The sequence below is a fragment of the Pristis pectinata genome, chromosome 24 (assembly GCF_009764475.1).
Source record: "Pristis pectinata isolate sPriPec2 chromosome 24, sPriPec2.1.pri, whole genome shotgun sequence".
NCBI lineage: Eukaryota > Metazoa > Chordata > Chondrichthyes > Rhinopristiformes > Pristidae > Pristis > Pristis pectinata.
Window position 1 is genome coordinate 34,630,457 of NC_067428.1, and position 21,764 is coordinate 34,652,220.

Here is a 21,764-nt window from a genome sequence, read left to right on the forward strand (position 1 = left end):
ATCTCGCTGACCGTCCCCAACTCCCATCTCTCTACCATCACCGGCCATGCTTTCAGCTGATGAGCTCGAGAGTGCCCTTCCTAAATCCCTCCCCTCTCTCCTGCTTTAGATGGTCCTTACAAAGCCCCCTTTGACCCTGCATCTGGCCACTGTCTCCGGGTCATTACACTCTGTTCCATGGCGGTACTCAGGGGCTTCCCTCTCCAGGACACTGCCCAAGTATCCAGGAATTAAAGGCACACTACTGAAGAAATCAAAAGGTTTAAAGAGGATCAACTAATGTTCTTGGCTGTTTGACAAGTGGGGCAGTTGTGGGCAGAGCCTTCAGGAATACAGTGAACCAGATCTGTCAACTCCAGAAGTGTCTGTGACTGATGATTCAAAGGCTTGCAATAATATCCCAGAGAGAGTCAGCTCAACTCCTGCTGTCTCAGTTTACGTCTTTGAATTCAGTTTCAGTGTGATGATGGTGTCAGTGAGGTGACCCTCAGGTTGCAGAATTGTCATTAATAAAAATCCTGCCTCATTAATGGCCATTAGGAAAGGAATCCTAGTGTGCTGACACAGTCCACTTGCAACACCAGGGGCTGCTCACCATCACGAATGATGTGCAAGTACTCACCACCTGTTGTGTTCACCTCGTGCACAATCAGTTCCTGTCACCTCAAAAAACAGAGGAGGAGAAGAGGACGACCTTGAGCGGTTGATTCTACAGAACTCATTACCACTGGTGATCCACAATAGGTTCTACCCTAACTGATGCCAGAAGTGACCCCAGAAACCACCGGTGCATCAAGGCAGCACTGCGGATGGAGCCTCCAGCTCCTTTTCAGGCAGCCTGCAGGGTGCACACTAAGTGGCAGTCTTTGGCGGCATTGCACAAAGCCCAGGGAAAGGAATAAATACAATTCCTTTACCTCCTCCGAAAATCCACAATCACAGTACATTTATAAATAAGATAGTTGTTGAGTAGCGAAAAAAAAGAGACAGAAACTGATACTTGGATGAGAATACCACAAGCCAAAGATAGCCCAGAGATTCGAAAGACTTCACACATGGTAAACAATCACACCTTCCTGGGGAGGCACCCAGTAATGGCTCCCACTTGCTGCATGACTTCACTGAATGGGCACTGCTTCACTGGTCTTGTGACGGCTGACTCACAACCAGAGATTAGGCAAATTTCATGCAAATCAGATTGTTGTTTCTTTTTAAATTAATTTGAAAACAGTGAACCATCTCATGGAAGGTTTTACCCAGGCCAACCAGGGATTCGGAAACTGAGAGGGAGCCCTTCAATGCCATGGCACCTTTCACAGCCTCAGGACATCCCATAGCAATTTGGGGAACAACGAAGGACCTTCTGCGATGGAGACATGTAGGAAGCAGGGCGGCTGATTTTGCATAACCGGCTCCCACAAGGAGCATTGCGATATTAAGCAGATGATCGGTTTCAGCGTTGACTGAGGGAGAGACCCTGGTGCAGGAGTCCCCTGCTCTCTCACAACATTGCTGTGGGATCTTTTACATCCACCCAGGAAAGCAGATGGGATTTCAGTTTAATGTCCTGATACTGCAGACAACATTGTGACATGGGAAACACAGCAGCCCAACCCGTACACAGCAAGCTCCCACAAACAACAACGCAACTTTCAGAGTGTCAGCCAAGAATAGTCGACCACATACAACAGCCCACACGCTTTCCGACATGAGGTGGATGGAGATGGGGTCTTGGGGTTGGTCACTTCTCAGCCCTGTGTGTTCCAGGATTCCTGTCGAAGAGAGGGTGAAAACCCAGCAGCACACTGCTGGGTTGGTGTCACTCCAGGTGTGGAGGAGCCAGGAAACTACCTACTCTTATTCTGAAATGAACCTGACCATAAATAGGAGATAACCACCAATAGACACTTCAGGAGAAATCTCCTCTACCTGGGAGGTGGAACTCACTGGGTCAGAGGGTCGGTCATTGAGTTAACCCCAGAAACAAAGGTGGGAAACTGGAGGATGAGATGGGGAGACAGGTGAAGAGTTCACAGGGAAGGTGTGGAGAGGGAGCAGCTGCTACACAGAAACATCCTATGTAAATTGCTCCCAATAATTCAAAAGGTGGAATTTCATCAGGGATCGTCAGGGGACCTTGGGATTCAAGACACCCAAAGCTCCGTATTATGGTGACATTGCCTATTTATGCTAATACAGAGCACAGCTCCACTGATACAGAAAACCCTCCCTCCCTGCACCACTTAAAGTTTTTGGACTGAGGGAAGGTTCCAGTGTTAGCTTCAGACTTATGCTGGTCACCTGGGAGTTCCGCCTACAAGCCTCACACGGAATATGGCCAGTGTCATCTGGGAGAAACTCAGTGCCAGCCCAGTGCAAATTCCCATAACATCTGTGGTCGACAACCAAACAGCTGAACCTTTCCTTAAACTTGTTGTATCCTTTTTCTCTTTAATAGCTCTTGTGGTGACCTCCTACGTGGTGGAATAAGGTTGGGGTTAGGGTTAAGGCTACACTGCCCAAAGGCAAACAAGTTCCTAGTCATCGTTAAGTCCTCACCATCAGAAGGGAACTGAGCCCTGGGTTTCCCCAGTCCACAGTCCCACACCCACTAGACCGTCCCAGGAAACACATCAGCAGAACGTCAATAGGAAGGGTAAGGTGGGAGGGGAAGTGGTATGAGGAGGACATAGAAAGATTTGTTAAACAAATTACCTGTTGGCAGCTTGCTGGAGAGGGGCTAGTCAGCAAATCCAGCTCCCAGATTTTTGGGGTGATGTCCAGCTTACAAAGTTGGTGGTGCTGGCTCATGTGAGGATGAGAGGGTTATTGGCCAAGGTCCCACCTCCTGATCACTACCTCCCTGGACCTGGGTGTTATTCTCAGCACTGCCAAGCTGTTTGACACTCAGTGTGGACATTCAGGTTAAACCCTGGAGACAACCTCAGCAAGACTGTGGGAAATGGAGCTGGGAAATTAGTTGTGGGTTGTAACTGGTCCCTGGGAAATCCTGTACCTGTCGATTCCTCTGGTCGACGATCCGGGAGATCTGAATCTTCTTTCTTCCCATTTTTCACTTTGTTTAATCTTACAGTCCGTCTCGCTGACGTTTCAAATTCAGGGAACGGTTCGATTTGCTGTCATTACCTGGGGTTCTTTGCAGAGAGTGGAAAAAAATACAAATAAGTAAATACAAACCACACATTTTACTCAACATTTAACTTGCATCAATACCTAGTTATGCCTACAAAACTTGACCATCCATTTATGAACTCCGATTCAAAATACAAACCCCAAGTCAACATGTCCAGAGGATCTTCCTTCTGGTGAAGTACCATCACCTCAGCTCTTCAACTCCCAACATTTACCAGGAGAGAAATTGCCAAAGCTGTGTTTCACATACAACTGCAACAGCATTAGTGACTGACAAAGGCCTCGTGGAAGCAGTTTGTTTTATAATCTACTAACTCTGCAAACAGACCACTGTTGAAGTCAGCTGGCAATGCTTCAATACACAGGAATGTACAATATACAATTACCTAGCCTGCACTCACTGTACACTGCTGGAGAAATCAGCTGTTTGGTGTCAGGAGATATAGTTACCCTGCTTCAATGATCAGTGGAGATTCACTGATGATATCTTGAGTGTTACGTTGTGCAGTTTAAATCGAGTCTGTAGGGTGTTGGCTGCAGTGTCCAGGTTTTCAAACCGGGGTTGGGGGGAGGGAGAGGAGAAGTCCTGAAGAGTGAAGTGTAATGTTGAAATGAGGGTGCAAATGTGAAAACAATAGTTTTTATTCAAATTTTATAGATGGACTGGAAAATGTGGTTGTGGGCAGGTGGGGGAGACAAAAACACAAGTTTCTCAGAAGTGGGGCAGATGAAAGAAACAGTTTGGGACTCTCCAGTGTAGTGACGGGGGTCACATATGTGGCTGAGCAACCAGACCGGTGTAAGATGGACTGTCTACTGTGTGCCCTACTGTTAGTCCAGCTCCATCCCCACATCAGAGGCTGACGCAATGGTGTCAGAGATCATGCATCAACCTAGTCTGCTGCTTCTCCTCCCAAATTGCTGCAAGTTTTGGATAGGTGAAAAAAACAATGAATTATCTTGAGGGTTAGGCATTGTGGGAATAACTTCCATGTCTGCACCTTTCCACAATCAGTCCTGTACAGTACAGGTGGGGGCCACGGCCCAGAGTTGGCATGGTACTTGGAAACAGCCCCTTCCCTGTTCTTTCCGCAGAGGCCTGAACATTCCCCCTTCATGTATGCATCCAGTTCCCTTCCTGTCCATCTGCACCCACTGGCACACTTTCCAGATGGTCACCGTTCATAGTGTCAGAGCTCTACAGCACAGAAACAGGCCCTTCGGCCCAACTCATCCATGCTGACCAAGTTGCCCAGCTGAGCTAGTCCTGTTTGCCCATGTTTGGCCTATATCCCTCTCAACCTTTCTTATCCATGGACCTGTCCCAATGTCTGTTAAACACTGTAATTGTACCCACCTCTACCACTTCTTCTGGCAACTTGTTCTGTATACCCACCACCCTCTGTGTGAAAAATGAGCACCTCAGGTTGCTTTTAAATCTTTCTGCCCTCACTTTAACCCTGTGCCTCTACCCTGGAGAAAAGACTTTGACTTTTTAACCTTATCTACACCCCCTCATGATTTTATAAACCTCTATAAGGTCACACCTCAGCCTGCAAGAGAAAGTTTCTCTACCCAACCCCTCTGCTGACCCTTTGCCCTCTGCTAATCACCACTGGAAACGGGCTGGAAATTGGTCCAAGGCTCTGGGGTTACCGCCTTGCTACTCTTCAAATGGTGACGCCTCGGTAAAGCAAACAAGGGCACCACTGATGATATAGTGCGCCCCCAGTACTGTGTGGGACTGTGAGCCATGATTGCCCCTCAGCTCTGGGGCAGAGAGCTGAGAAAGAGCGAATGCTGCAGCTTCTACACCGTCAGGCTCCATCGTCACAGCTGACAATTCTCCCTGGTGTGGGAGGCAGGAGGAGCAAGCTTCTGTCAGAACTGAACGTTTGTGTGTGAACCACAGACAAAGATGGAGGAGGAAAGTGTTTGTGAGGGGGGGTGGGGCGGAGAGGAGGAAGTGGGGCAGATTAAGGCTGAAGTAGACAGATCTTTTGGTGTGTCAGGTGTAGGGAGATTGGGGGTTATGGTGAACAGGCAGGAGAAGGGAGTTGAGGCCAAGGTTAGACCAGTCGTGACATCACTGAATGACAGTGTGAGCTTGAGGGGCGACATCAGAATGTAGCAAATAGGAGTAGGAGCAAGTCACCTGGTCCTGCACACCACTCGCCTTCCCGCATCACTCTGTCTCAGGGCGCCTTCCCGCATCACTCGATTCCCCTAATGTGACTCCTGCTCCTGTACTTTGTTCTTCATGGGTCACACATCAGAATCCAGAAGGAACTTAGCATCTTGGAAGGTTGTAAATGTAGAGGAAGTTTCAGAGATGGGCAGGGATAAGGTCACAGAGATACTTCAGAATAAAGATGAGAATTTAAAATGGACGTGCAGTTGGAGTCAGAGTTAGCCAGCGAGCTCAGGACACAGGAGTAACAGGACTAGGGTATGGACAGCATTTGACGTAGAGCATTATACCTTGTATGGTATAATTCTATGTAGGATTTATGTACAACTTCTGTTCTGTGTGTTGTCTGTACCTACGTGCCTGTGATGCTGCTGCAAGGTTTTCATTGTCCGGTACCCCACCATACTTGTGCACATGACAATAAACTTGTCTTGACTTGGATGAAGTTACAGGACCCAATGCCAGACATTCGAAGAGGGACAGAGAATCCCAGTGTCCTAGGTCAATCCTTATCCCTCCGTCAACAACCCAGAAGGAGAGGACCAGTCATTTTCACTTTGCTCTCTGTGGTACTTGTGATGTGTAAACTGCCTGACAAATTTCCCACCTGACAACAGCACACACACTCCAAAAATGATTAGTTTGTTATTAAACCCAAGCTTGAGAAAGGTTCTGTGTAAACACCAGGCTCTCGCTATGAACGCGACTGTTGTTCTCACTCTGTTATCCGAACTGGTCCATTTAACAATGTCAGGGCACAAACAGGACACTCTCACCCACGAGCCAACGACAATGTGCCTTGTGACAGATGTAAATCGAATGTGGCTTCTTTGACACATATGTTTTGGTCCTGTCCTCTTTTGGAAAAATATTGGAAAGACATTTTTAACATTATCCCAACTGTATTGAATGTTGATTTACAACCTCACCCTATCACTGCAATTTTTGGATTACCAAGGATAGAGTCTGGCCATTTACCTGCTTCCGCTAACCGTATGATTGCCTTTGTCACATTAATGGCCAAACAATCCATTTTGCTTAAATGGAAGGATCCAATACCCCTACTACTTTTCAATGGTTCTCTCAAACTATATCATGTTTAAATTGGAAAAAATTAGGAGTGGTACTGTCGATCCTTCACTTAAATTTGAAGATATTTGGAGTCCATTTATTCAATATTTTCACATGATGTAGATCCCCTTTCAATAATTCTCCAATTTAGAGGAACGGAGTTGATGACATAATATTGCTCTGTTTCTACTGAGAAATTTCAGTCCAGTCTCTTTTTTTCTTTTTTTTGTTCTTTTTTGAAATTATTCTGTTTAGTTTGGTTTGATACATTGTTTATAATTTTTCTTATTGATTTGTTTTTTTTTAAATTTATATAATAAATCTTTTTCTTTCCTTTCTTTTATATTATATTCATTTACTAAGAGATCATGGGATCTACAGATTTTTTTTATATGTTATTGTTTTTTATGATTATTCATGTCATGATTGTTCTCCCGATCTCTCTGTATTACATGTACAAACATTGATGTTATATATTAATCTGTATTAATTTGAAAACTAATAAAAAGATTGAAAAAGAAAGAAAAAGAAACAATGTGCCAATGATATGCCAATGCAGGTCAGACAGCACAGGGTGATAGGTGAAGGGGACTCGGCTGCATGTTGTACAACTTTATCATAGAGAAGGCAACACCAGTGCGATGGGAAAGCCATCCCTGCAGTACTGCTGACCTGTTGAACATGTTGCCAAGATCACTGGTCATCAGGATAGAACAAATAGTCAGGAACTTCCAGTGATTACTCCCACCATTAATCAGGTGAATCCAGAGGGAGCTTTACTCTAACTCATGCTGTCCGGAAACCTGTGCCGGGGTGGTGTAGAAGGAGCTTTACTCTGCATTGAACCAACTTTTTCATAAATCTTTCTTTTAGTGAAACAGATTTCTCAAGTCACTGGTTATGCAACAGGAGGTGGAGGTAGCTCACACTCAGTTACCACAATCATACTCAGGATCACGTTCTTTCTGTGACAATGAAGAATCGACTTGGTTCATGTGACAATCAATACACAACACGTCAAAAAGGGGAAAACATTTGGAAAGTTTCCTTGGAGCAATGACACCCTATTGTCAATTCCTCACTTTCTGGAAACGACATGCCACACTTTGGATACAAGGAAAGTACAATAAATCTCTGCTAACTCTGGATAAATTACAGCAGTCACATAAAGATCTTCTGCTTCATTTTATTGTCTGCATCACAGGAACAAGCCTGAACAAAGTGACTCAGGAGAAGTCCTGCCCCTGCGTGGGTGTGTTTGATGAGGCAGTGCAGAGGGAGCTCGAACGGGCCCAACCTAAGATCCCATTCTTCTGTGGGATACACGGTACAGTCTTCATTTCATTCTACTCAGGACCTCTTCCTCAATTCTTTCTGGTCGAACGATGACTACATTGGGGCCGCTTCCTGCACTCATGCAGAACTCAACAATTTCCTCACTTCCACTCTGCTCATGGTCCACCTCTGACTGTTCCCTTCCCTTCCTTTCCTGGATCCCTCTATCTCCATCTCAGGGGATAGACTAGGCACAAATACTCACTGCAAGACCACAGACTCCCACAGTTACCTTGACTATATATCTTCCTGCCCTGCATCCTGTAAGGACTTCTCTCCCAGTTCTCCATGAGAGTCTCCACAAGTTACCTGCGAAATGTCTTCTTCCTTCCTGAACTGTGTCTCGCCCTCTACCATGGTGACAGAGCCCAGGACCCCACCTCATTGATTTCCCATACCTCTGATCTCACCCCCTCTCCTCCTGGACAGAGCAAGAACGGACTTCCCCTGGGCCTCACCATCCATCCCATCAGCCTCCACATTCAACCGATGGTCCTTCACAATTCCCGCCAGCTCCATCAAGATTCCACCACCAGACATGTATTCCCCTCGCCCTCACATGGAGAATTTCAAAGGGATCACTGCCTGGTTCACTCACGTATCCCTGCCTATTACTTCCCATTTTTAAGGCACTTTCCCATGTTACCACAGGAGGTGCAACACTTGTCCATTCACTGCTTCCCTCCCCAGCATCCAGGGACCCAAACGCTCTCCAGGTGGAGCAATGATTCACTTGTACTTCTTCCAGTCTGGTGTACTACATTCGGTGTGCACTCTGTGGCCTCCTCTACGTTGGAGGAAGCAAATGCAGATTGGCTGATCACTTTGCAGAACACCAGCACTAAGTCTGCCAGGGTGACCCTGAGTTTCCTTTTGCCTGTCACTTTAATGCCCCATGCCACTCTCACTCCGACCTATCGGTGTGTGGCCTCCTGTACTGTTTCAACATGGTGCAACACTTCATCTTCTGTCACGTCACTCGACATTCTTTTGGTCAAATTCTCTAATTTCAGGATGGGCTACTTCAGCAGAAACCATCCATCTGTGATATTGGCTCAGTGGTTCTCTCTCCCAACAGCTCGACCTGTGAGACACGTCCCACTGTCCTGCTACCAGCAACACATTACACTTGTCTGTGTTACCCAACTGCTCCTATTGACCCAGTTGACAGGATTATCAGTACAACTCACTTCCACAGAAGCACTGTCTTCACCCTACCCATCCCTCCAGTCCCCTGCTCTGCAACTTGAAGCTACCTTTTTACTTCTCCAAGTTCTGACAAAGGGTCTCAACCTGAAACATTAACACTGCCTGACCTGCTGAGTATTTCCAGCATTTTCTGTTTTTATTTCAGATTTCAGCATCAATAGTTTTTTTTACTTTATTTACTTTCAAAAGCTGTATCTGTACCTGACCGGTGCTGTTCTTGCCCTGAAGGTGTTTGATAGGACAGCGTAGAAGGAGCTTTACTCTGTATCTAACCTGGGCTGACTCTGCTCTGTCTGTGTGAAGTGTCTGATGTTCAGTTTCATTGTTGCAATCAAAAGCATCAACCTTTTCATTGCGATAACTGCTCATGAACATCCCCTGTCTACATGTATGTTTTAACTTACTTTTCTCACGTCTGACTTCCGCTTTAATTTCCTGTCTCCATGTTTACATTGGAATCTGCCTATGTAAACATGTCACATTGTAATTCCACCCTCCCACCAGGGTGGCATTGTAGCACCCAGCTCCCCAAAGGTGTCTGGGCAGAACCCCCAGTCACCTCACTCTGCATTCACCTTCTTTAGTAATTTAACCAAATATTAAAAGAGCTTTGTATTTCAGTACTGCCTTTCACACCCCAGCAGGTCCCAATCACCTCACCAGCAAGGAAGTACATTTTTTTTAAAGTACTGTTGCTGTGCAATCTGGGTAATATGCACAGCAAGTTCCCACAAACAACAATCAGATCATTCGTTTTAAATACAGGTTGAGGTTTAAGTGTTAACCAGGACAGCAGAGAACACTCACCTGCTCTTCCCTTCGAGAGCAGCCCTGGGGTCTGTTCCTTCCAACAGAGGGGGGATGGAACCTGTGGATGGCACGTCCTGTGGCCCTTGGGGTGGAGTTGCTGGGTGACTACTCTTTCATTGGAGGGACCCTGTCAGTGAAGTGAAGAGAGCCAGATCAGAGAAGGCTTCAGTGGGGGTGACAAGTCAGGATCTGGCCAGGATGCCTCCAGTCCACTCACTGTTCCCGCCACCAAACAAACTGCAGGAAGAACTATTCCAAAGCTGAAGCAGTGAGTCTCACGGAAGCAAACTGGTGCCAAATTTTATAAATAACTGACGGCAAATAAATAAAATTCTGGAGGTATCAGAAATAGAACTAAAAATACCACAGGGCCTTGGTAAAACAATGCAGCCACCAGAGTCCTGATGTGAAGCTCCCAGGGGTCCTGAGTCCGATACTGCTTCTATAGAAAGCTAGTCCACCAGCAGAATAATGACTAACCCAGCGACCAAGCTGGAGAGCCTCGTCGTGAGAGTCTGGGCTCCAAGCCGAGGTCATTTACTCCTTCAGCTAATAGCTTGAGCAGCTTGTAAGAGCTTTTCAAGTAACTGGGCTGACATTACAAGTCAGTTTACCACACAACTCATATCTTTTCACAGCAGTTTTATTGCTGCACTGCTGCTAACCTATCAAAACATTCCCAAGTGCTTCACAGCTGCGTCATCACTTAGAACTTGCCACCGAGCCACAATAGGAGAGACAGGAACATAAACACTGGGAGCAGGAGGAGGCCACTTGGCCCCTCCAGACTGTCCCACCACTCAGTAAAATCATGGCTGAACCAAATGCAACTTCAGTTTCTCAACCACCACCCCAACCTTCACCCCTTTTCTTGAGTATCCAACTCTCCCTGTCTTAAAAATATTCAAACACAGCTTCTACTGTGCTTTGAGGATGAGAGCTCTGAACACCTGTGACCCTTTGAGAAAAATTTGCTCTTCTCTTACATGGCAAACTCATATTTTGCAGTGTTCCAAGTTTGAGATTCTCCCACAAGAGAAAAACATTCTCTTCATATTCACAGTCGAGGACCCATCAAGATCTTCACCTTTCAATGAAGTCTCCCTTAAGTCCCAGTGATACAAGCCTAGCCTGTCTAACCTTCCAATTAGTTAACATTTCTAAATGGTTTCCAATGCACTTACATCCTTGTTGGTGAGTTGGGTTGTGGCAGGTGTTTGCTTGAATTCAGGATCTCAGGGGCCAGACTGAGGCATCCCAGACAGTGCTGGAACAGTGGAACCTCGAGTACTTGTGCTCTCATCATCCCTCACTGATGATAAAACACTTGGCTTTGTAAAGAAGTTTTTTAACTGCATAGGATGGGTTCAGTAGTAACGTTCTTTCCTGAGTTAGAAGGCTGCAAGTTCTAGTCCCACTCCTCAGAATGGGACCCACATCTAGGCTGGCAATCCCTGTGCAGTACGGGGGGAGTGCTGCACACTCAGAGGTGCTGCTTTTCAGAACAGACACACCCTTAGATAGACAAGATCCCATTATTCTGAGAAGAGCAGGGTAGTTTGCTCTGCATCTTGCCTGATATTCACCCCCTCATCCAGCATGGGTCAGAAGCAGACCAAGTTGCTGAGTGTGGGAGTACAGTGTAGGAGAATTGTCTGCTGTAAATTACCACGGTTACTACACTTTGAACATGTACTTCAAAGGAAGTCTGCTCAGTGGGTGGAAGCTCTCTGCATCAGATGACAAGGGTTTGAGACACACTGTCAGTGAACGTGAATCAGAGTGACATCTTCAAACACAGGGTGGTACCCAGTGAGGGATGGACAACCCAGGCAGAGTGGTCACTGGCTTGAGGTTAGCTCTGTCACAATGGAGCCTGGTGCAGTTTCCCATCCCTGTTCCAGACAGCTCAATGACTGCAGTGCCTGTGAACATCAGAATCAGATTTATTATCACTGACTTATATGGGGTGAAATTTGCTGTTTTGTGGCAGTGGTACAGCACAAAGACATAAAATTACTATAAATTACAAAATTAAATAAATAGTGCAAAAAAAAAGGAATAACGAGGCAGTGTTCGTGGGTTCATGGATTGTTCAGAAATCTGATTGCAGAGGGGAAGAAGCTGTTTCTGAATCGTTGAGTGTGGGACACTCATCCAGCTGGGGACAGGGAGATGGGGAAAGACTCAACAGACATCTTAAGTTAAGAAGGTGTTTGGTGGAGTGGTCAGAGAGACACTTGTGGAGAAACCCAAACCAGGAGACATCAACAGAAGTCAACATAGGTTCACCAGGATGTTGCCTGGATTAGAAGGCATGAGCTACAAGGAGAGGTTATAACAAATTTGGGTTGTTTTCTCTGGAGTGTCAGAGACTGAGGGGAGACCTGATAGAGGTTTATAAAATGATGAGAGGTGCAGACAGGGTAGACCATCAGAGTCTGTTTCCCAGGGTAGAAAAGTCACATATTAGGGGACATATATTTAAGGTGAGAGGGAAGGCTTAAAGGAGATTTATGAGGCAATTTTTTTTTTAAAAGACACACAGGGTGGTGGGTGCCTGGAACAGGCTGCCAGGGGAGGTGGTGAAAGCAGACACGATAGCAACGTTGAAGAGGCATTTACACAGACACATGAACAGGCAGGGGATGGAGGGATATGGATCATGTGCAGGCAGGCAGGATTAGTTTAAATTGGCATCATGGTTGGCACAGACATGGTGGGCCAAAGGGCCTGTTCCTGTGCTGTACCGTTCCGTGTTCAATGTTCAGTCATCAATAAATCCAGTCAGGATGTCTGGGAAACTCGTTTCCACGGTGAGTGTGGGATGGGTGGAGTCTGGTCCCATGGGGAAATGTCAGGGTGAACAGCAGAGAGGCGTTTGAGAAGGAGGAACAAACAGAGATGGTGACGGGGCGAGAGGACAGCAGAGGGGGTGGGAGGAGGCCAGTGTGCAGAAGAAACAACAGCATGAAGTGGAGGGGCTGAACGATCTTTATTTAAACATAACAGATTCTGTGAAGATAAAAATCAGGCTGAAGTGAGGTAGTCAGCAGCAACAGGATGAAGTGTGTGGGTCCAGTTACAAGTCAATGCAGGACCAGGACGTGGTTCACGAACACACGCCCGTGCAGACAGAGAGGAGATGAATTTCAGACAACCCTCAAGCCCTCATCTCCTAACATGAAGGTCATTCATTCACTGCTAAATATAATTTTCTTTGCTCTGTTATTGCAGAGTCAAATAAGCCTGCGATTACTGAAAGGAGGGGTTACGTTGAGCTGTGTCTGTCGTTCCAGCTCTTTAATCTTTCCCGATGGTTTGCCTGGTGTGGATGGATGATGTTGCAAGGCGCTGGTCAAGGGGCAGACGTTTCAGACCCCTCCAGGAATTCGGATGAAGGAAAAGCAGACACCAAACAGGCCCATTAAAAGACTGGGTCGTCAGCGGTTGTGCTGAGCAGCTGCTGTACCTGACAGGAGGGCTTCCCTGACCTTCTGGGCTTGGCTTGCAGCTTCCAGAAACAAAGGGTTAATTTTCTCAACTCTACAGCAACGCCAGAGAAACAACATCCTTTTCTGATGGCATCACAGTACAATCACACACAGAGTAGGATGGCCTTCAACCCATCATGTCGATGCTAGCTCATTGAACTGCTCTCTAACGATTCTCCTGTGCTTCCCGGAAAACATTCCTCCCTTTGAGAAGTTCTCCAGTTACGTCTCAAAAGGAGCGGCTGATCCACCTCCAGCTGCTTCAGGCAGAGCACACGAGGCAAAACGACACCAACCTTTTCATTCAACTACTTTCCCTGGAGCATAGGAGGCCGAGGGGTGACGATACAGAGGTTTATAAAATCATGATGGTCATAGATAGAGTGAATGGTTACAGTCTTTTCCCCAGGGTAGGGGAGTCTACAACCAGAGGGCACAGGTTGAAGGTGAGAGGGGAAAGATTTAAAGGGGACCTGATGGGCAAGTTTTTTCATGCAGAGGGCGGTGGGTATATGGAACAAGCTGTCAGAGGAGGTGGTAGAGGTGGGTACAACTACAATGTTTAAAAGACACTTGGACAGGTACATGGATAGGAAAGGTTTAGAGGGATACAGCCTCACGCAGGCAAATGGGACTGGCTCAGATAGACGTCTCGGTTGGCACAGATGAGTTGGGCCTGTTCCTGTGCTGTTTCTCTCTATGAGTCTATAAGAGAAACCCTTCTGATATATTTGTTTGTGTTTCAGGCCACCATAGAGGGAGTGGTTCAGACTGGTGGGTGGGGGGAATGGGAGAGATCATGACCACCTCCACCCACCCCGCCCCCCCAGAAACATATCATACCACTGTCAGCAACATTACAGCTCCTGCCTGCATCCCGTCCCTGCACCTGGCAAAAGGCTGCCAGCCACCCAAATACCTTCCCCGGGGTTCCTGGGGGATTGTCCCACTCCCTGACTGGTTTGGGACAGTTAGAGGGAGGGTGCCTGGGCTGGTTCCTGGACAGCTGCCTGGAGTTGAAAGTAAAATCCCGCCTATTCCCTGGTGGATGGTGGCAGGGGCAGAGGTTAAAGAGGCCCCTGGAACCTTCCTCCAGCTAAATTTAGGGCTTTGAAACAGAACATATCTTACTATGAAAGGGCAAAACTCCAGTCAATGATGAACAAACAACTGTGTGTTGTCAGCCTCAGTCAGGGAGAGGATGGGAGCAGGAGGAGCCATCCTCCCCCTTCAGACATGGTTGTCAGTGCCACAAACTGCCTTTTCCCTACATTTGAAAGGATTACCCGAGCTACGTTGAATGACTCCAGCCTTGCAGCAGAGAATTCTGAACATTCACTACCTTTTCCTTCCTGATTTCACATCTAAATAACCCAAATGTTCTTCTGTTCTTGGCTCCACATCTATCTCCGTTCCTGAATTCTCCCTCCAGAAGAAAGATTCTTTGATTCCCCTCAACTGCATCCTTCTACCATTCGGAAGGCTACGGTTAGACAACTCCTCAACATTCTAAGTTCGAAGTCAACGAGGAGAGGCAGCTGACTGCACTAGTGTGGTTGCCACAAGCTGGAGGGTTTAGGGAGTTCCAGACTGAGGTGGCAACATTGCCAAAGAAGAATTGGAATGCACTGTGGTGGAACAAATCTGGAACGGAGATAAGGAGTGGACCCAGGAACAGACCCATAGAGTCGAACAGCATGGAAACAGGCCATTCGGCCCACCATGTCCAAGCTGACCAGTAGGCGACCATCTATATTAATCCCATCTCCCAGCACTTGGCCTGTAGCCTTCTACACCTGGGTGATTCAAGTGCTCATCAAGATACATCTTCAATGTGGTCGGTGACTCTTTCCACCACTCTCCCCACAGAGTGTTCCAGCTACTCCCCACTCTCTGGCTGAAGGAGGTCCCCTCAGATCCCCTCTGCCCCCTCACCCTAAATCTGTGTCCTCCAGTTTTATCTACCCCTGATCTGGGGAAACGTTTCCTGCAGTCTGCTGTCGACACCCCTCATCATTTTATACACCTCAGTCATGTCCTCTCTTAACCCCCTCTGTTCCAGGGAGAACAGACCCAGCCTCTCCACTCTCATAGAGTCACAGTTGTACAACACAGAAACAGGTCCTTCGGCCCACTGTGTCTGTGTTAACCATCATGCCCACCTATACCAATCCCATGCCTGCATTAATTCCATATCCCTCTGTGCGCTGCTCATTCAGGTACCTGTCCAGATGTTGTTCCTGCCTCCACCACCTCCTCTGACAGCTCATTCCAGACACCAACTACTCTGTGTGAACAATTTACCCCTCAGGTCCCCTTTAAACCTTCTCCCTCAAACCTACACTGTCTAGTTTTAGATACCCCTACCATGAGAATCAGGCCCTGGCTCTCTACCCTATCTATACCCCTTAGGATTTTATAAACCTCTATAAGGTCACCCCTCAGCCTCCTTCGCTCTAGGAAAAACAGCCCCAGCCTATCCAGTCCCTCCTTATAACTCAAGCCCTCCAGTCCCAGCAATGTTCCTTTCCTGCACCATCTCCAGCTTAACCACATTCTTCCTATAGTGTGGTGACCAGAACTGCACACAATACTCCGGGTACAGCCTAACCAATGTTTTCTACAGCTGTAACACCACGTCCCAATCTTATAATCTCATCACTGAAACCCTCCATCCCAGGCAACCTCCTGGTGAATCTCCTCTGCATCCGCTCAGGCTCTATCCAACCTTCCAGCAGTGAGCAGCAGTTTTGCCATCAGAAGGTTTGGTCCTGCAGGCTGCTCTTTACCAGAGTGGCACTGATGTATCACTGACACGGGGGTGGACCACGAGGAGATGCCTCGCTGGGAACACTCTCCATGTGCCGGGAGGAGTGCACTAAACCACCACCCAGGACAAAGCAGCCACTCATTTACCACTCCAAGCACAGCCCCACTCCTCCAGTGCACGGTGACTGCAGTGTGGACCATCTACACAACACACTGCAGTTACTCACCCAGACTACTCCAACAGCACCTCCCAAACCCACAACCTTTGCTGTCAAGTAGGACATGCGTTTCAGGCAGATGTGAACACCACCACCTGCAGGTTCCCCTCCAGCTGTACTCCATCCCGACGGAAATATATCCCCGTTACATCAGTGTCACGAGGTCAAACTCCTGGAACTCTGCCAACAGCACCGAGGGAGCCTCTGCAACACACAACCGCAACAGTTCAAGGCAATGGCCGCTGCCACCACCTTCTCAGGGACATCTAGGGGTGGGGAGTCAATGCCAGCCAGCATTCACGTCCCCTGAATAAACAAGTTTACAAAGCTTTCCAACACTGCATTTGTAACTTCACTGAATTGTACTCCTGGCTTCAGTGGCTTGCCCTGGTTCACTGTGGTTATATTTAGCCAATGTCTGTGATCTAGGCTTATGAAAGGAAACACACAGTTCCATTCCCACGACCCCTCTCACCCAGTCTGTCAGCATACTGGGCAGCTATGCTCTTCATGAAGGCATTCTCTCCACCTCCAGTGCAGATCCAGCCATTCCTCAAAGACATCATCAATACACTATTGGACATCCTCACAAGGGAACCAGGGCCAGAGCTCACCTTCCCTCCCACCCATCTCTCCCCTACGTCTCCAAGGGACAGGTTCTGTTCAGATTTGGCTGAGAATTTTACGGCAGTGTCAGTGATGAACAGGTTCATGGAGAAGTGGTTGGACTGAGCTTCCCACAGTCCCTGGGAATAAAGGAACCAACACTCACCAAGAGGTTCAACATTCCATTCCCAGCCAGGGCAGTGCTTGCTGATCACAGCTGACAGAAGTGTGCTGTTCTCCATCTAGTCTGCAGGCTGTGCTATGGGGGTGAGCCATTCACTGCCCCCCAATCCCCGAAAAGGACAGGAAATAGGAGCAGGAGGCAGCTGTTTGGCCCTTCAAGCTCCCTCTGCCATTCTTCAAGATCATGGCTGATCCACCTCAGTGTCACCTTCCTGCACTATCCCCACATCCCTCGATTCCCTCAGCATGCAGAAATCTATCAACCTGTTTTGAGTGAACTCAGTGACTGAACCGCCACACCCTCAGGAGCAGAGAAATCCAGAGGTTCGCCACTATCTGAATGAAGGAATTTCTCCTCATCCCAGTTTCAACTGGCCTGTCCCCTTTTTCTGAGACTGTAACCCCTGGTTCTAAAATCCTCAGTCAAGGGAAATGTCATCTCCACATCCAGCCTGTTGAGCCCAGGAAGAATTTTCTAAGTTTCAGTGAGATTTCCCCTCATTCTTCTAAACTCAGGAGACCTCAGTCTCAGCCTGCTCAGTCTCCTCGTACAGCAAACCCACCATCCCTAGAAACATTCTCATGAACCTTCCATGCACTCACTCTGTGGCAAGTTATCATTTTTTAGATAAGGAGACCATAATTATGCACAATACTCCAGGTGTGATCTCACCACACTATATAACTGCAGCAAGACATCTTTACTCCTGTACTGAAATCCTCCAGCAATAAGACCAATACACCATTTGACTCACCAATTGCTTGCTTGTTGTCTTTCAGTGATTTGATCACAAGAACATTAAAGTCCCTTTGACAGCAACATTGCTCAATCTCTTACCACTTAAACAGCACCATTTTACTGTTCTGTGCACCACAGTGAATCACTTCACATTATTCAGCATTATATTCCATCACCTTCTCCACATACACGGAATCTCTTTACATCCCCTCCCTATTCACTTCCCCGCTGAGCTTTGTATCAGCAGCAAGCTTGCATTAAGATATTTGGTCACCTCAGCCAACTGTTAATGCAGATTATGAACAGCTCAAGCATCAATGGTTGTGGGACCCCACTAGTCACAGCTACCAACCTGAGCAAGATCCATTTATTTCCACTATTTGTTTTCTGCCTGATAACTAATACTCATTCCATATCGGTATACAACCCCCAATTCCATATTCCCTTACCTTGTCGTCCAACATCCTGTATGGGGCCTTATCAATAGCTTTCTGAAAATGTAAGTACACTACATTCACTGGTTCCCCCTTATCCACTAGTCATATCCTCAAACAACTCCAGCAGAGAGTCAAATGTGACTTTCCTTTTCATCACTCCAAGCCGACCTGACTCTGCTCAATCCTGTGATTCATTTCCAGGTGCTCCAATATTCCGTTACAGATTCCAGCATTCTCCCGACAACTTATGCCAGCCCAACAGGTCACTAGTTCTCAGATTTCTCTCTCCCTCCTTCCTTCAACAGTGGGGTCACATTTACTCCCCTCCAGACCACAGCAACAATTCCAGAATCTGTAGCCACCCCTTTCAAAATTCTGGGATATAGATCATTGGTCCTTGGGAGTAATTGGCTTTTAGTCTCAATTCTCTGGTAATTATTTTTTCACTAATACTTTTTTCCTTCAGTTCCTCCTTCTCACCAGACCTCAGGTTCTCTGGTATTTCTGGAGGTGAAGGCAGACTCTGCCATTTCCTTGTTCCCATTATAAACTCTCCCGTCTGTCTGTAAGCGACCCACATCGGCCTCATTAGTCTTTTCAATCTCATAACAACAGAAGCTCTGAAATCCCTTTTTATGCTCCTCACCAGTTTACACGCAAATTTTAATCTCGCCTTACTCTATCGATCTCTTGGCCCTCCTTTGCCAAGTTCTAAACTGCTCCCAATCCCCAGACCTACAGTTAATTTCCGGTGATTTTAGAACCATTCCCGACTGGGATGCACCTGTTCATCCCCACTGGTTAAGTTCTGGACCAAGTTTGGCTGAAATGCACTTCAAGATCCAACAGCTGGCCAACACCACTTCAAACACTTGAAATGGCTGCTTGGGCAAATATTGATTATAACATGATAGTGGTTAATATACAAATGGTTTAGGGGTGTGGTTGGCCGTAACCTAATCTGAAACTATGATCTTAAATCTGAACAAGCACAAAAGGCATGTGGAGTAGGTTGGCTATAGTAGATTAGGAACCTAATTCAAAAGGTGTGGCAGTAAACATACAATGGTTAACATTTAAAGAATTAATACCAAGTTTACAAGGCTATATCCCTTTTAGGCAAAAAGAATACATTAGGAAAAGTGGTCAGCTGTGTCCACCAAGAGAAGTTAAAGGTAGTATTGGATCATAGAGTTTCAATGTCCCCACAAATGAGCAAGCCTGGGTATGGATACTGTCAGAATTGGGTAGAGGATAGTGAGAAGGAAACAGAAAGCAGAATGTGTGAGCAAGGGAACAAGCAGCACAGAGAGAAGTAGGAACCTCCACAGACAGAGGAAAGGAAATGGGCAGCAGAAATTGAACCGTGTCCCCTGTAGATGTAGCCAGGAGATTATATTGGGGAATATGGAAATAGCAGAGAAATTAGACAAGACCCAGAAAATGTCACAGAAATAGGGAGAACAATTGCCGAGTGTGAATGGGGAGCTCAAAAAATTCACATTTGTTTAAAAATAATATTGGAAAAATTAATGGGACAGAAAGCCGAGAAATCCCCGGAAGCTGATCGCCGGCATTCCATGATCATTAAGGAGGCAGTTTTGAAGACAGTGTGTACACTGGTCACCATTTTCAACAATATCGGAGATTCAAGGTAAACGTATTATTTAACAAAGAAGAGAGAACTAGGGAACAATGGGCAGGTGAGCAGGAATATCGGTGCTAGGAAAAATACTGGAATTTATTATTTAAGAAGTGATGACGGAGCACTGAGAAAATAATGGGACTGGGCAGAAAGGGAAGTTGAGTTTGCACTGGTTAGTGTTTTTTTTGAGGTTGCCTCTGGCAGGTAAAGAAAAAACAGATGATGTGGTGTATTTGGACTTTCAGACCTTAAATGAAATGCCACAAAAGAGGTTATTAAACTAAATTATAGAGCACAGTATTGGGGTAATATCCTGTGTGAATTGAGGATTGGCTGATGGAGGAAGACAAAGGGAATAAATGGGTCACTTTCTGTTCGAGAGACCATGAGGGATTGGAAGGTGTTGGTGTTCTGAGGGGTCTGGGCATCCTTGTAAACAACTCACTGAAGGTTAATGTGCAGTTTCAACAAGCAGCTGCTGAAGGCCGACACAACATTGGTCTTTATTGCAGGAGGGTTTGAGTTCAAGAGTGGAGATGTCTTCTTCAATATAGAGGGTCCGGGTGAGACCATATCCGGCATAGGACCTGCCCTCCCGACCTAGGGAAGGGTATATGTGACAGAGGGAGTACAGCGAAGGTTTGTCAGATTGATTCCTGCAGTGCAGATTTGTTTTACGAGGAGATGTGAAGCAGACTGGGCCTATGATCTCTGGAGTTAGAAGAAAAAAAGATAATCTTACTGAAAAATACAAAATTCTTACAAGGTGTGATTGGATGGATATGGAGTTGACATTTCCTCTGCCTGGGGATGTCGAGGCCTGGGGTCACTCTCAAAATAAGAGGTTGGCCACTTAGGGCAGAGACAAGAAGAAATTTCTTCAAGATACAAAAGCCTGAAAGCACGTACCACCAGGCTCAAGGACAGCTTCTATCTCACTGTTATAAGACTATTGAACGGTTCCCTAGTACAATAAAATGGACTCTTGACCTCACAATCTACCTCGTTATGACCTTGCACCTTATTGTCTGCCTGCACTGCACTTTCTCTGTAGCTGCTACTTTATTTTGCATTGTTATTGTTTTACCTTGTATGACCTCGACACACTGTGTAATGAATTGATTTGTATGAATGGTATGCAAGACAAGCTTTTCATTGTATCTCGGTATATGAGACAACAATAAACCAACCAATTCTCCACCAACAGGCTGTGGAGGCTCAGTCACTGCGTATTTTCAAGACAGAGATCCATTGGATATTAAGGGAATCAAGGGATATGGTGTTAGTGCAGGGAAGTGACAACGAGCTAGATCAGCCGTAAGCTTACTGGATGATGGGCTGAATGGCCTCCTCTGCTCCAGCTCCATGTTCCTATCAATGGATACCACTCTGTTTTGCACTTTAAAAGCCTGCTGTCAGTCCATGTCATTGGTCTGTCTCTATCTTTTTTAAATCTTCACATTTCATGTCATCAGCAAACTTTGAGATTACACCCTGTACACCCAAGTCATCAACATACTGAGATGGAACTTCGCACTTCCCTTTTCACAGAAGGCTTGCAGTCCCCAGGGGAGAGCTCAGCACAAACAGGGGCACTGTATTGATCAGAGGGCTGGCTGGAGGGGATAACAGCGATGGGGCCCAGATTAGGCAGCACCGCCTTTTCAACTCTGTTCTCTCAACAGTCTACTTTAATTGTGAAAATTGCAACAACCTGGAAATCTGCATCCAAAGCAGTGACAAAAACTGACTCATCTTGGAATCGGATAAAGGATCGAGGGGCAAGAACTACGGGGGCTGGGGAAAGTTATTGAATGGGCCAATCAAAGAGTTCTGTCAATTAGCCAGCACCGGGTAGCTGGAACGAGTGGCCTCCTGTACCTTTCATTAGCAAAAGGCCTTGT

The 21,764-nt window shown here is 46.5% G+C and overlaps 1 protein-coding gene across 4 annotated transcripts in view; it reads right to left on the reverse strand.

The window, feature by feature from the left end:
* mef2b (myocyte enhancer factor 2b) overlaps positions 1-21,764 on the reverse strand; it is a 96,035-nt gene that overhangs the window by 39,342 nt on the left and 34,929 nt on the right. For 3 of the 4 annotated variants that reach the window (XM_052038239.1, XM_052038240.1, XM_052038241.1), the window contains exons 2-3: positions 9,767-9,896; positions 3,017-3,155 (exon numbers count right to left, since the gene is read on the reverse strand). In XM_052038239.1, coding sequence (XP_051894199.1) covers positions 3,017-3,070 — 54 coding nt within the window. In that variant the 5' untranslated portion in view covers positions 3,071-3,155; positions 9,767-9,896. The remainder of the gene's footprint in view (positions 1-3,016; positions 3,156-9,766; positions 9,897-21,764) is intronic. The other variant, XM_052038243.1, reaches the window with a different exon arrangement.